The sequence below is a fragment of the Hetaerina americana genome, unplaced genomic scaffold (genome assembly GCF_022747635.1).
Source record: "Hetaerina americana unplaced genomic scaffold, ioHetAmer1.1.p SCAF_3, whole genome shotgun sequence".
Classification (NCBI taxonomy): Eukaryota; Metazoa; Arthropoda; class Insecta; order Odonata; family Calopterygidae; genus Hetaerina; species Hetaerina americana.
In genome coordinates, this window is record NW_027286874.1 from 30,578,678 (window position 1) to 30,592,341 (window position 13,664).

At 34.1% G+C, this 13,664-nt stretch overlaps 1 protein-coding gene across 1 annotated transcript in view; it reads right to left on the reverse strand.

The window, feature by feature from the left end:
* Positions 1 to 25: 25 nt before the first annotated feature.
* Positions 26 to 13,664, reverse strand: part of LOC139690839 (DNA excision repair protein ERCC-6-like) — a 32,744-nt gene continuing 19,105 nt past the window's right edge. The window contains exons 15-19 of the mRNA XM_071588433.1: positions 10,745 to 10,855; positions 4,812 to 5,934; positions 3,314 to 3,536; positions 1,161 to 1,310; positions 26 to 451 (exon numbers count right to left, since the gene is read on the reverse strand). Coding sequence (XP_071444534.1) covers positions 133 to 451; positions 1,161 to 1,310; positions 3,314 to 3,536; positions 4,812 to 5,934; positions 10,745 to 10,855 — 1,926 coding nt within the window. The 3' untranslated portion in view covers positions 26 to 132. The remainder of the gene's footprint in view (positions 452 to 1,160; positions 1,311 to 3,313; positions 3,537 to 4,811; positions 5,935 to 10,744; positions 10,856 to 13,664) is intronic.

Consider the following 13,664-nt stretch of genomic DNA (forward strand, 5'->3'; position numbering starts at 1 on the left):
AATAAAATACTTTAATTCTCTCAAAAATAAATACAAAAATCACAGAAAGTTTTACACATCTTTGCACTTAAATATTATGCAAACTAAGAGTGTATTATTAGGTTCACCTGATTGGCATATAATAAACAAGTTTCAACTTCTATCACAAAATTCAGGCTTAAGCTTCCATAATCCTGAACCAGTTGAACCATGGTTGTTTAAATTGCAGATTGATTTCAGCATACTTTTAAAGAGTTGTGGTGTAGCAGACGGAGGTAGTCGGTTCTGAAACCTAGCCAAAATCTCAGAGGTAGTTGCTTCACCATCATGTGAGGCACCACATGCAACAAATACCCTGATGTCATCCAATAAGTCAGCTTGCTCTCTACTCACACCAGTAGTCAGTGGATTATACTCTTCATTCACCTCAGAATCTTCATTTTGATCCCCATCTCTCACTCTTTTCTTCCACCTTTGAATAAGCATTTTAGAAATTATCCCTGATGCACAATTTAACAGAGAAATAACAAATATGAACCCTCATATTCTCAAATCAAGGAATTTTTCAGCAATTATGCTTCTATGGGTTTTTCTTTCTTTTCTTTCTATGGGCTTTCTATCGTTTTGAGTGTTTGGTCATCACCTACTTTGATATTTTGAAATTTATTGCTAAAATTTATTACTCTTTATAATCAATAAATTATGTGGAAATCTAAAAAAACCTTTCAATATTCTTTACTAAATACTCAAGGCAGAAATACAGAGAGTTTTCACCCCATTCAAGGAAATCTGCAAATGGCCATCACAAGAGTCTAGGAGCACACTCCTGAGACAATCAGTGATGAACCAGAAAAATTTTGAACATTAATTAATTCATTCCCAAAAGTGAGAAAATCTCCATAACTCTAGACTGGATCATGTTTGAAAGTTAAAATTGCACATTCACTCATAATAAATAAAATCAAAATAATATTTTACTAGATAATGCAATTTATATGTACATGTAACTGGCTCAAACATTGACACCCATTTTCATGTCCAAGTACTGCTCTGCTAATTAGTTTTAGAAGCAGAGTCTCATATGTAGAGTTTGGCTGTTTACAACGACAGAAACAACACTATTCACACTCAGCAAATTCCAAATCAGTCTGGGGCCTCTTATACATAATAATTATAATTACCTAAAATAGTCCAGGAGACTCTCTTTACTTCTCACTTGAATTAACAGATCCTGGGAAGAGAGGGTGTTAGCTTGTCCAGCTACATCCAAGGATGAGTTTTGAACATCCCTAGCCAATGAGACCTGAGATTTCTTCTTTCCAAATCTTAAACTGCAAAAAGATAGAGACCTTTATATATTCACATGAATTACACACCTAAAATACCTAAATCAATACATACTAGCTCAAGTAACCCATCCATACCGAAAAACTGTTCCTGGTAAGTACCAATGGTTTTGTTATCAAGATGAAAGGAACTATTTACTCCACAAAACCTGTGTTCATGCAGTTTCAACACATTTTCATATCATTCTGAACCATCAGATATCTTCCAATAGGGTCATTTTATGTGAAATCATCAAATGATTGAAGCTGCAGCATTTTTTCTTTTTTTACAAAGATAACATCTTCAAAAATATCAAAATGAGTTGAAGAAAATTTTTTTCATCATCCCAAATATTGTGGAAATTTTTTTTGAAATCAACTTGCACTGATTTGACAGTTAGAGAGGTTTATGACATTTGCTAAGGCATTAGTTCTGATGAGACTATAAATACTATTAAATCTATGTGAATATTGTTTCTAAAGTTATAAAAGATAAAATATTCCTTACAGAAATTGAAAAATTGCTGACAACTGTAATAAACAAACCAAATTGATCTGTTCACAAAATTTATCCTTTTCATAATGGTTTTTCCTTACATATAATTTTGATGTTAAAAACACTAAATTTATTTACAATAATTTTATCTTGTATAACTCAATTTTCTGGATGAAAATTTTGAGAAACAAACTCAGAAATGAGCCATTTTGTAGCCAAAGTAAAGTTATTTGTGGAGGTTTTGGTGGGGAGGGGGGATGGAACTTAACAATTTGAAACTTTTTACGGTAATAGTAATAATGTAAGAGTACTTAAAATATAATTTCATTTGTTGTTTTCAACCCATAAACATGGTAAATTTCCTGGAAGTGAAAAAAAACATCATGGAAGGGCACTTCCTTTTTAACGTCCTGCAATCTGGAATGTAATAAATCCAAAAATCCAAATGAACAAGGACTTTATGGACTACATTTCCTACTTTCACATAATAAAGACACTGCTATGAAAACAGGATGGGTAGAGAAGCGAAATGATTGCTGCAAACCAATCTATGGGTTGTTAAATAAAGATGATACTGTCCATGACATAAATTCTATAGGCAAAAATTCTCACATTCGAAAACATTTTTTTCAATGGTGCTCAAAGCATTTACTTCACTTCTATTGGCATATGTCTATTCATATCTTTGAATACAAGTAGGCTTTTTAACCATTACAATGATTCTTTCTTTATATTTTGTGAGCATTAGTTTTCAATGCCAACTGAAAGCTAAAAATGCAGAGTAAGTTAGATTAACTTATTCCATCAAATAGAGTCTGGTTCATAGAAATCAATGGAATTGTAAGTAGTACCAGGACTTCTCTGAGCTAAAACATCACTGCTGCAAAGAGCCTTCCTTGGTAAAGTACATACATTTCTGCTTTTAAAATGACTTTCTAAATGTTTTTCAGGGTGATTTCACAATTATGTACTATTTTGTATATTACAAAAATTAAATCTCTCTCTCTATGTTCTTTTAGCAAGCTCCCATGCCATCACATATTTTGTGGGTCTCTACAAATGTCTAGGCAGAATGAATTATTAAAAATATCTCCCACAGAGTTCAGGGGTGGAGAGTTCCTAGAGGTTCAGGGTGATGAGAAAATATTTAAAATTCAATTTGATTAGCTCAAATATTTTCGTACTTCTACACTTCCTTTAAGGATATCTAAAAGTGGTCCACCCCAAATAAAAAAAATCATGAGATCACATGGATCCTATGTCAGGGTAGGACATCTCACAAGGCTATAGAAAATGCGTGATAACTGTGGTACATCTTAATACACCAAAATAATAACCAATATATTCAAACTAATTTACTATGCATAATCATTTAAAAAAGAGTATATTATTAAGCAAATACTCCTAAAAATTAAACTAACTAATTAACAACATTTTTAGTTAAAAATATAGGAAAATTTTTTACAGCCATAACTTTTATCCATATCAAAGTATGCAAAAGAAATATACTAACGGCTTTGGCTTCTCTCCTCCAACCTTTGATGGACTTTGGCAAATACTTCCATTTTGTCCAGTCCAAGTTGGGACACCTGACCTGGCAGTCCAACAGCTTCTCCTGGATTCTTTCAAAGCCTTAACAGCTTCATGGGCCACTCTTTCTGCCTCACCTTCAACAAGAGCATAGTCTGCATCACCACCGTCCATTATCACATCATGGCGAAGGGCAGTTTGAAGTCCTGAAGGTAAAGATTGCAATAAGTCAAATTAATTCACATTAATATCCTTTTAAATTTATTGTATGAAAGTAAAAGGTATAATTTTTAAAGAGATGAAATTTAACTTTTATTTCTCAAAAGGTCTAAAATAAAGTCAAATAAAGGTTTTTTTTTTAGATCAGGCATTTAGAAAATGTCAAAATGGAGCAGAGAATCTTTCTGATGTTTAAATAAGATAGCCTCCGCTCACATTTGCTTCCCGTCATAACTTCAAGATACCCTTTGAATAGTAATATCACCAGAAAACTAATGTAAAAATTTGTTCCAAGCAGACCTCAGAGATATGAAGGGTATTGAGAAAAGATACGCTACTAATCGAATCGAACATAATGAATAACTGATCGAAGCACTTTTCTTTCCACTTGACAAAATTTTTTATTTTGTGACTGCATTTCGATGTATTACATCATCATAATGATGATGTAATACATCGAAACAACCCATCATTGCATCTTCATCATGATGATGTAATACATTGAAACCCAGCCGTAAAATAAGAAATTTTATCAAGTGGAAAAGTGCTTCAATCAGTTATTCATTTGCTTAATGGCTTAAATTCTTTAAATAAACACAAAATATGGAGGAGACCAATCATTGAAAGGGAAAATGATGATGAAATTTTCTTCAGTCTCCCCCAGTTGGGCAGTAATTTTTTTAATAGACTTGGATTTTCATTTTCAAATACTAATTAAAAAATGACACTTTTTACAAAATATGGTAAGCAGTTTTGAAGTATCCATGAAATCAGAGTTTGTATGCTGCTTTTGTTTTCTCTTACTAGGGTTTCAATAAGAGAGCAAGGGAAATAACAGAGGTTCATCTCGTCGAGGAGGGATGCTAACTTCTTAGGCTGTTAATTAAGGGTTAGGTTTCAGGGAGGCCTGACAAGGTTATTGCACAGCGCTTCGTTTACCTCATAACAATATTTAGGCTAAGAGTGGGAAAAAGAGGTTGTTGAAATTTCTGCACTTCACTATAGTAAGCTTTTCCTTCATTATCTTATTTCACTGCAAACATTACAGATTATTTTCCATCAGCAAATCTACTTAATGCATTACTTCACTCTCATTTTCACTTCTGCATTTCAACACATTCAATCGTGAAAGCTTTATAATAATGTAATCCATTTAAGGTACATGTGGAGCAGAAATGTTTCTCAAAACATTATCATACATTTTTTTTTCTAGTATCACAAGATTAGTAAATACTCCAGTGATGAAAATAGATCATACATACCTGACTTAGAAAATAATTTTTTCAACACATAGTCATCTTGGCTTTGGTTCAAGTCCTCTCCATCTTCCTCATTGCAATCATTGGATTTGGATGATGCTTCTCCAACACTAACTAAGTGAGCTACTTTTTCCCCTTCAAAGACACAATCTTTCTTTCGGGATCGATGCTTCTTTTTTTTCTCGACTCGGTCACAAGAAACTTGCTTATCTACTAAACTAGCACAAACATCATTTTCATGCGATTTAGTTCTTTGCTTTTCCGCGTGAACTTTTTCCTCTTTCCTTTTTGAAACACTGGAATGTATTTTAAGTACGCAGGTATCGGACTCCCTCCCTTTCCCCTGATTGCACTTCTCACTCTCAGTTGAAATTTGAACATTTTTCATTTGCTTCCCGATTTTTTCACTTAAATTCTGAGCCATTTTTTTCATCATCTCAATTTTATCTTTGGAAAATGTGATTACTTGATCTTTACAGATGTCATCATCCTGATTTGTTAATTCACTAACACCTTTCCCATTGGAATCGGGAGTTTTACTACTTGATTTGATTTTCTTGGGAATGGAAAATTTATTCTTTACCAATTTCATAGGGGGACACTTTTCATCATTTGCAGAGATCGATGGTAATTTTTTATGTTTCTGTAATACTTTTTTACCATCGCCAGAATTTTCTTTCAAATGGGCTTCATTGCCCTTTCTTTTCTTTGAGGAAGAAGAGGTAGAAACACAAATTTCTGATCCAGTGCCAGCAAAAATGGCAGAAGTCTCTGTTTTTGCTCCACGCTTCCCTAAATCATCTCCATCTTCATGAAGAGTAAATAATTCATACAAGTCATTAGATTTAAAAAACCTCCGCCTTCTAGGGTCACGGAGCACTCTATCAGTCAAAAACTGTTTGAAGATCTGCCGATGATATATTTTCTCTTCAATCGTCCCAGCTGTAACCAATCTATAAACTGTAACATGGCGTTGCTGTCCTGGACGCCAAGCACGTTCACGGGCTTGTGTATCTGTTGCAGGATTCCAGTCAGGGTCATAAATAAGTACTCTATTGGCTCCAGTGAGGTTTATGCCAAGTCCACCGACACGGGTTGTTAACAGGAACACAAAGTGGGAGGAGTTCTGAAACAATATCATAAAAGATGATGAAATAAAGATGCTTTTCTTCTATGAGTCATTAGAACTCCTGAAAAATATAAATTAAAAGAAACACACCATCAGGATTTGTAGCAATCCTGAGTAACACACTTCCTGAACAATACTTCCACAGAACCTTAATACAGTGGAAATTAAAAATTTACATTTTTAAGGTACCTCAGGAATAATACGTAAAATCAACGTTTGTGAAAAACTGAGGTAGGAATAAAAAAAATTTATGATTGTATTTTCATGTTTAATAAATGAAGTACATCATAGGATTTTAATAAAATGAACAATTTAAATTTTGATAATTTGCTTATAATAACAGCAGTAGTAAGTGTATTAAGGCCAAACACTAAAAAATTTTAAGAGTGATTCTCGCATTGTAAGGTTTCCTGTCACATGTGCATATGTTCGTTCTGCTTGCAGAATATTCAGCTTCTCTTTGATTTTCAATGACTTTATTTCAACTAAGATAAGTCAACAACTCCATTGTTATTTTAAGTAATTTTAAAGAACCACTTCTGTTGGTAAACCAAAAGCATAATAATTCATGGAGCTGAGCTTATCACATCAGAAAATAAAAAGTCTGTTGATCATTTTTAAAATTGATGGAAATAAGAACCTCTTCACTATTGAAAAATAATTATAACCAATTGATATGAATAATATGAGGCCTGTTGAAAAAGGAACTAACCCTGATTTTACACCTTGACCAAATGTTTTATCATAATCACAAGCAAATATGCGGCCGATTAAAGATACTATCCTCTAAAAGCAATAAATAAAGTTGAATAAAATCAGTAATTCATTCCTAGAAAAGTGTCAGTGTATTATTTTCCAATAATTAATTCGTAGTTTTATAATGCTAAAGGTTTTAGGAATGGATGGCTATTTGTGTGTTAGAATTCAATTAAACAAGAATCTTGAAAAAATAAGTTATAATATGAACAAAATATGGCCTGTCGAAACGGTACCTGACCTATAATTTTCTCATGCACAGCATCAATGCAACGGAAGAAGTTATGCATAGGCCACATCATATTTATCCATTTACTTTTCTCACGGTTTGCAACAAAAAAGTTGATTTTCCTCTAAATACAAAGAGAAAAATCATTAAATATCAAACTCACAGCAATTATTTTATAAATGAGTGACAAAATTAGGTTAAATTTATGTATCTATGACATTAAAAAGATTGTACTCACATGTAATTATAATAAATATAGAACAAGTGCAATACTAGCATTTAAAAAAGGGTACAGAAGAAAGTTCATGGGGAATGATAATGATATAGTTAATGTTCTTATGTTATTTGAGCTTATTCCATGACAGCATAGGCACCACAGCTGAGTGAATAATAAACAAAGAAAACCACAATACATACATTCAATGACAGGCAATGAGGATATAAAATTACTAAAATATATCTTTGTGAAGACATTTTAGCAAGCGTTTCAGTAATAATTTTAGAACAACCCTTATAAATGATTACAAAGGCTTTTCCATAAAGAGTTTTCATGAATTTTTTATTTGCACAAATATAGCCTAAAAATTTAATTTTAGGTTATTATGTCATGGGTTATGGTCATCCAAGTGGTAGAGCTTCGGGCTACAGACCAAAGGTCCCAGGTTTGATCCCCAGGTGTACCTCTGGGCACCGTCAGCTTCACCCAAGCTGTGTGATTCTTTGAGTACCAGGCCTTTCTGGAAAACCATAGGTGGCACAGGGAATGGAACCCCCCAACTCTGATGCGTAAATTTCACATGCCGTTGGGCTTAGTATTGAATGAACTCTTAACATCACCTATGAAATTGACCTTAGGATTGAAAACTGTAGTTTTGTTATACTGTTAATTCAATGTGTAATATAAATGTACACGTGGCATAGGTTTAATTGATTCAGGAGACAGTTTCCATTGTTACTTGGAGAAAAGATTCATGGCTTAGATAAACATTGATTATTTCCAAATATAAATCTTGTATTGATGACCTAGGTTTCGATATATGGTGTCATCTTCAGGTTGAACTGACCATGATGCTATGAATTGAATCTTAGGTCGTCAATAATAGATTTATTTATTGAAATACCATGTATTTCATAGATAAGGCAGCTGCTGCAAGTTGAAGCAAGTTCAGTTTGCCTATGATGGGGATTATACATAATCCTACAGTGAAATTTTGCTTCTGCTTGAACAAACTGACAGCCAAAGTCTATGCGATGCTACATGAAACTTATGGAAAGACTTTTTTTTTACAGCACAGGTAGAAGATTTTTTTTAAATGATTAAAGAGATATGACAATCAATTTGAAAGGAAGGTGGGATCACTGCTCTAATGGAAGTAAACATTAACATCACTGTTGCTTCGGATAACTTAAAAAAACCATCAGAAATACTTAATTTTATTGGGTGCCACACACCCATTGGTAAGAGGACAATTACACATTTGATATGTTTTCATGCACTGGGATTCAAGACGGCTTGCACCCCAAGAACAGGATGTTAGTTTGCAGGTTGGTTCACGGTCGAAGTTGATTCTACAGAAAGACGTGCTTCTTTGGAAGGTTATCAATGTAAATGAAACTTGGCTGAATCAATTTGATCTTGAGAGCAAATAGCAAAGCTCTGAGTGGAAATCTCCGGTATCATCAACACTAAAAAAAGCCACAATGGTGGCTTCTCCAAAGGAAAGTCAAAGTCATCTTATTTTTCATACTCAGGGAATGGTGTACCAGCATGTCATACAAGCGTACACAACTGTAAATGGAACATACTATTAGGATGAATGAAGAGTCTCCAAGTCTCCATATCAGTCTCCAATCAATCCAAAAGGACCAATTTCAATGAGACTGGCTGGAGAATGCACCACAATAACCACACCACTACACTGCAAAAGCTGTTGCTAAATATCTCAGAAAAATCACTGTGAAATGTGTTCCTCATCCTCCTTATAGCTCCATATGACTTTTTCCTGTTCCCCAGTATGAAGAAACACCTTTGTAGAATGAGTTTTTCATCATACAAGCAAGCATAGGAAAAATGAACATATCACTGCAACAATTTCAACGCGTGAACATTATTCATACTTTGAAATTGTTGAATTTTAATGTGCATTCATTAGCAGATAACTCCACAAAAGTTAACGTCGTGGTATCTTCCTCAGTTTCTTTGCAATTGAACATGTTTCAACTTTCAGCTGCTGCCACTGATGTAATCCTAGATTCAAATCAATACTTATACCACATAATACATTACACATTAAGCTAACAATATAATATAAATTAAATTTTTGCACAATAAAAAATGGAAATGAAAATTTAATAAACACTTTTGATTAGAAAACAGTAATTTCAACTGAAACCTACAATGAAGCCAAACATTCAAATGATGATAATATTCTGTTATACATATGCGACACAACCAGATTTTAGAAACCGCTTAAACATACATATTGGTAGGTGCAATAAATGCGCCAACTGCTGCAATCTGGTGGCCACGACGCGGACTTTAGCCCCACCTACTAGCAACACTAGTTGCCTGAGGCCCAAGCTGTCTGTGCTTGGCAGATTGTCGAGCGGTGCGAATAGTGCCAGTTATGTTAGTTTCTGTTGTCCTTGTTTTTACTGTTGGTCGAAAATGGAAAATGATGAAATAACGGAGCAATGAATTAGCATCAAGTTTTTTGGTGAAGTGCAGTAAAAGTTATCAAGAAATCAGTGAAATGCTGGCAGTTATTTATGGTGATAATGCTCCAAAGAAAACATCCATTTTCAAGTGGATTAGGCATTTTAAAGATGGCTGACAAGACGCACGGATGATGGAAGGCCGGGACTACCTTCAACCATCTGTGTTTATGACAACATTGATCGTGTGCGGTCCCTTGTCCATACCAATCATCGAAAAACTATTTGAATGATAGCTGATACGAAGCACACTATTTTAACCGAACATGATAGATGGATACTTCACCATGACAATGCACCTGCACATTCTACATTGATTTTTCACCGGTTTCTGGCAAAAAATTCAATCACCATCCTTGATCATTCTCATTTGCCAGATCTCACCCCCTGCAACTTTTTCCTTTACCCAAAATGCAAAAATGTGATGAGGGGACATCACTGGAAAGATGTGGACACAATAAAGCAAGAAACAGTGAGAAAACTAAAAAGCTTAACTGCCAAGGACTTCCAAGGGTACTTTAAAAAGTGAAAAAGAAGATGAAATAAGCGCACAGCAATGAATGGAGAATACTTTGAAGGGGACCAAATTAATGTAGACTAAAGTTTGCAAAATAAAGTTTTTATAGCCTCAGTTTGCATATTTATTGGACAAACCTTGTGCAGTAAACCCCAACTGTCATTCACTCGGAATAGCAATTACAAAAAACTTGTGCCTTCACTTAATGTCATGCTTTTTACAACTTAGGATCAGCATGCAAAAATTTTGAGGATATGAAGCATTATCATCAGCCCTACAGCCTGAAAAATATTACTATCTCATGCAAATTTTAATGATCATGGTCGAACCTAGAAAAAACTTGGGAGAGTAAATATGAGAGTGAAAATATGTAGGATGGGGAAGCAAGAGAGAAAAGATAAATTATGTTCGAGACACACTGGTACGGGACACATAAAAGATGTGAAAGAAAGCATCACGTGCACTGGGCATGCTTCTGAGCTCTTTGCTCTCAACATCAGAGTAAGGAATGTTCTAGAAGCAAACTATCAACCACCTGCCAAAGAAATAAGCTGAAAATTCAGCAAATATTTTAAGTGAATATATTTTACCTGATTAAATTCACTGATCAAAGGTTGCCTTGAAGCAACACTAGTTGCGCCATCAAGCTTCAAGTAAGAATATCCTTGTTGAATGAGGAAGTTCTCTAAAATGCACATCATCTGAAAATTCAAATATTAAAGATTACTTAGTGAAAATAGTTAGCAATTCAACTCCATTAAATCAATATATGGAATTCAAATATATTAATACAAATGAGTGAGAACTTTATCAACAGAGAAAATTTGTAAAATGATGAAACAAAAATTAAGATAATTTGTGTGTTCCACTAAATTTGAAATATTTTTTCATCAAACCTTAAGAAACATCTGACAAGAAATGGATGCCTGGGGAGGAGGGGGTTGGGAAATCACCATAAAATTTTGTATAATTATTAGTCCACCAGCTTACATTAGGTTTTTGATGAACCCTGGGAATACACACTACTGTACTCACAAGCCCTTAATAACATAACTCAAGATACCCTGAAATCCCATACTAAATATTATAATAACTAATTCTTTAGCTCTGAATACTTTCTGACTCTCAAAATTCTGTTAAAAAAATGCAAATTTTAAAATTCTGTGTAATGAAAGATACTAAAAAATCATGACATTTATATTCTTGGAAAATAATCCATTTGGCCAGTTTTCAAGATAGATATTTCCTTTTTAAAATGAGAAAAAGAAGCTAACTGGCTGAAGTACATTACTAATGATGCATTTACCAGCAAATACAAGTATATTAGCCTCATGGGAAGTGTTTAATTCTTGATTCTGTGACACAAGTTTGATCCTTGCCATTATACCCCTAAAATGTATAGTGAAAACCAGGCAATGGAGAGTTAAGGCATGACTAAAGAGGGGTGAGAGAAAGGTGGACTTTAATTACTATTAAGCTTTTAAAAATAAATTGGAAGGTAGATTATATTTTTTAATCCTTCTCTATGCTGAATGCATACCAATATTAATCAATCTTGGATGCAAATTCAAATGACTTGAAGGTTTAATAACCGCATTCTATTAATGCTGCTTTAAATAACTATTTCTACATGGCATTAAGCATGGTACATGAAATCAGAATTATGATGCAACTGGTGAGCAAATAACTCATACTGATTTTTTTAAACAAATTTCTCATTTTCAGTTAAATTTTTTATCAATGGCATATTATTTTAGTCTATAAACTATTATGTGTTTAAGGGGGATCTATCAATTTGATAACCTTTTATTGAGGGACCTTCAATTCAAAACCAGAATTCCATTGAACAAAATCCAAGGAAAAATTTCATATTAACTGCAATCCTCTTTACGGCAGCAGCAAAATAAAAATGTATTACAATTTACTATTATGTGTTTAAGGGGGATCTATCAATTTGATAACATTTTATTGAGGGACCTTCAATTCAAAACCAGAATTCCATTGAACAAAATCCAAGGAAAAATTTCATATTAACTGCAATCCTCTTTACGGCAGCAGCAAAATAAAAATGTATTACAATTTACTATTATGTGTTTAAGGGGGATCTATCAATTTGATAACCTTTTATTGAGGGACCTTCAATTCAAAACCAGTATTCCATTGAACAAAATCCAAGGAAAAATTTCATATTAACTACAATCCTCTTTACGGCAGCAGCAAAATAAAAATGTATTACAATTTACTATTATGTGTTTAAGGGGGATCTATCAATTTGATAACCTTTTATTGAGGGACCTTCAATTCAAAACCAGAATTCCATTGAACAAAATCCAAGGAAAAATTTCATATTAACTGCAATCCTCTTTACGGCAGCAGCAAAATAAAAATGTATTACAATTTACGTAAAAATAATGGGGCAGTGCGAAGTATATTACCCCAAACTTCAAATACAAATTGGTGTCTTACCAAAATCACGTACTTGATCTTCGAAAAAAAGGGAATTCCATGTCGGGGACATGACTAATGCAGACGAGATGGCAATTTACTTAGATTTGCCACCAAATTAGACCCTTGAGAGGAATGGGGTCCAAGAATTTCTTCTGAAGACAACAATGCATGAAAAACTACGAGTAACTGTGATGTTGGCCACTACATCTGATGGCTGAAAGTTGCTGCCATTTCTTATCTTAAAAAGAAAAACGATCCCAAAAGGAGAGTGGTTCACAAAAGATGTCACTGTTTGGGCCCTAGAAAAAGACTGAATGACAGAATAATTAAGGATTGACAGGTTAAACACCATGTGTGGTCACAGATCAGGTGACTGTTTGAATCAGCCCTCTATGCTTGTACTGGACTCTTCCTGGGGCTCTCTTACTGATGCAAGAAATATGAAACCTGAAGGGTGAAGTCAGAACTTGTGGTTATTCCTGCAGGAATGACAACTGCTTTGCAACTGATGGATGTTGTCGTTGATAAGCCATTCAAGGACCGACTCCAAGAATAACACATTTCATAGTTGTCTGCACCTGAGCGTGAGTTGACTGCTATAGGAAAAATCAAGCAAGCTTCTCCTAACAAAGTCACAAGATGAGTTTTTGCGGCTTGGAGAACCATTTCTGAGGAAAAGATTGTGAAGACTTTCAAGAAAAGCTGTATCAGCAATAAAATGAATGGTATAGAAGATGACGTCCTTTGGGAGGAGGATGATGAAGATGACGTCTTTGCCGACGAGGATGATGAAAGTACATGTATTTTCATTACCCGTAGGTTATAACTCGGTCTATCCCTTTCTCCAGTTTCACAACATGCGTTTACACGCACCTATATTCTGTTCAGATGCTCAGTGGGAGCAAAGTGATTCGTCCAACACTTCAGACAAAAAAGACGACAATTAAAGGGATCACCAAACATTGCATCGAAACAACAAATAAGAGCAACCTTAACAATAGCATTACCTAGTACCCACTTTTCCATTACTGTGCTTTTACTAAAGTTCCTTTTGCAATCGAT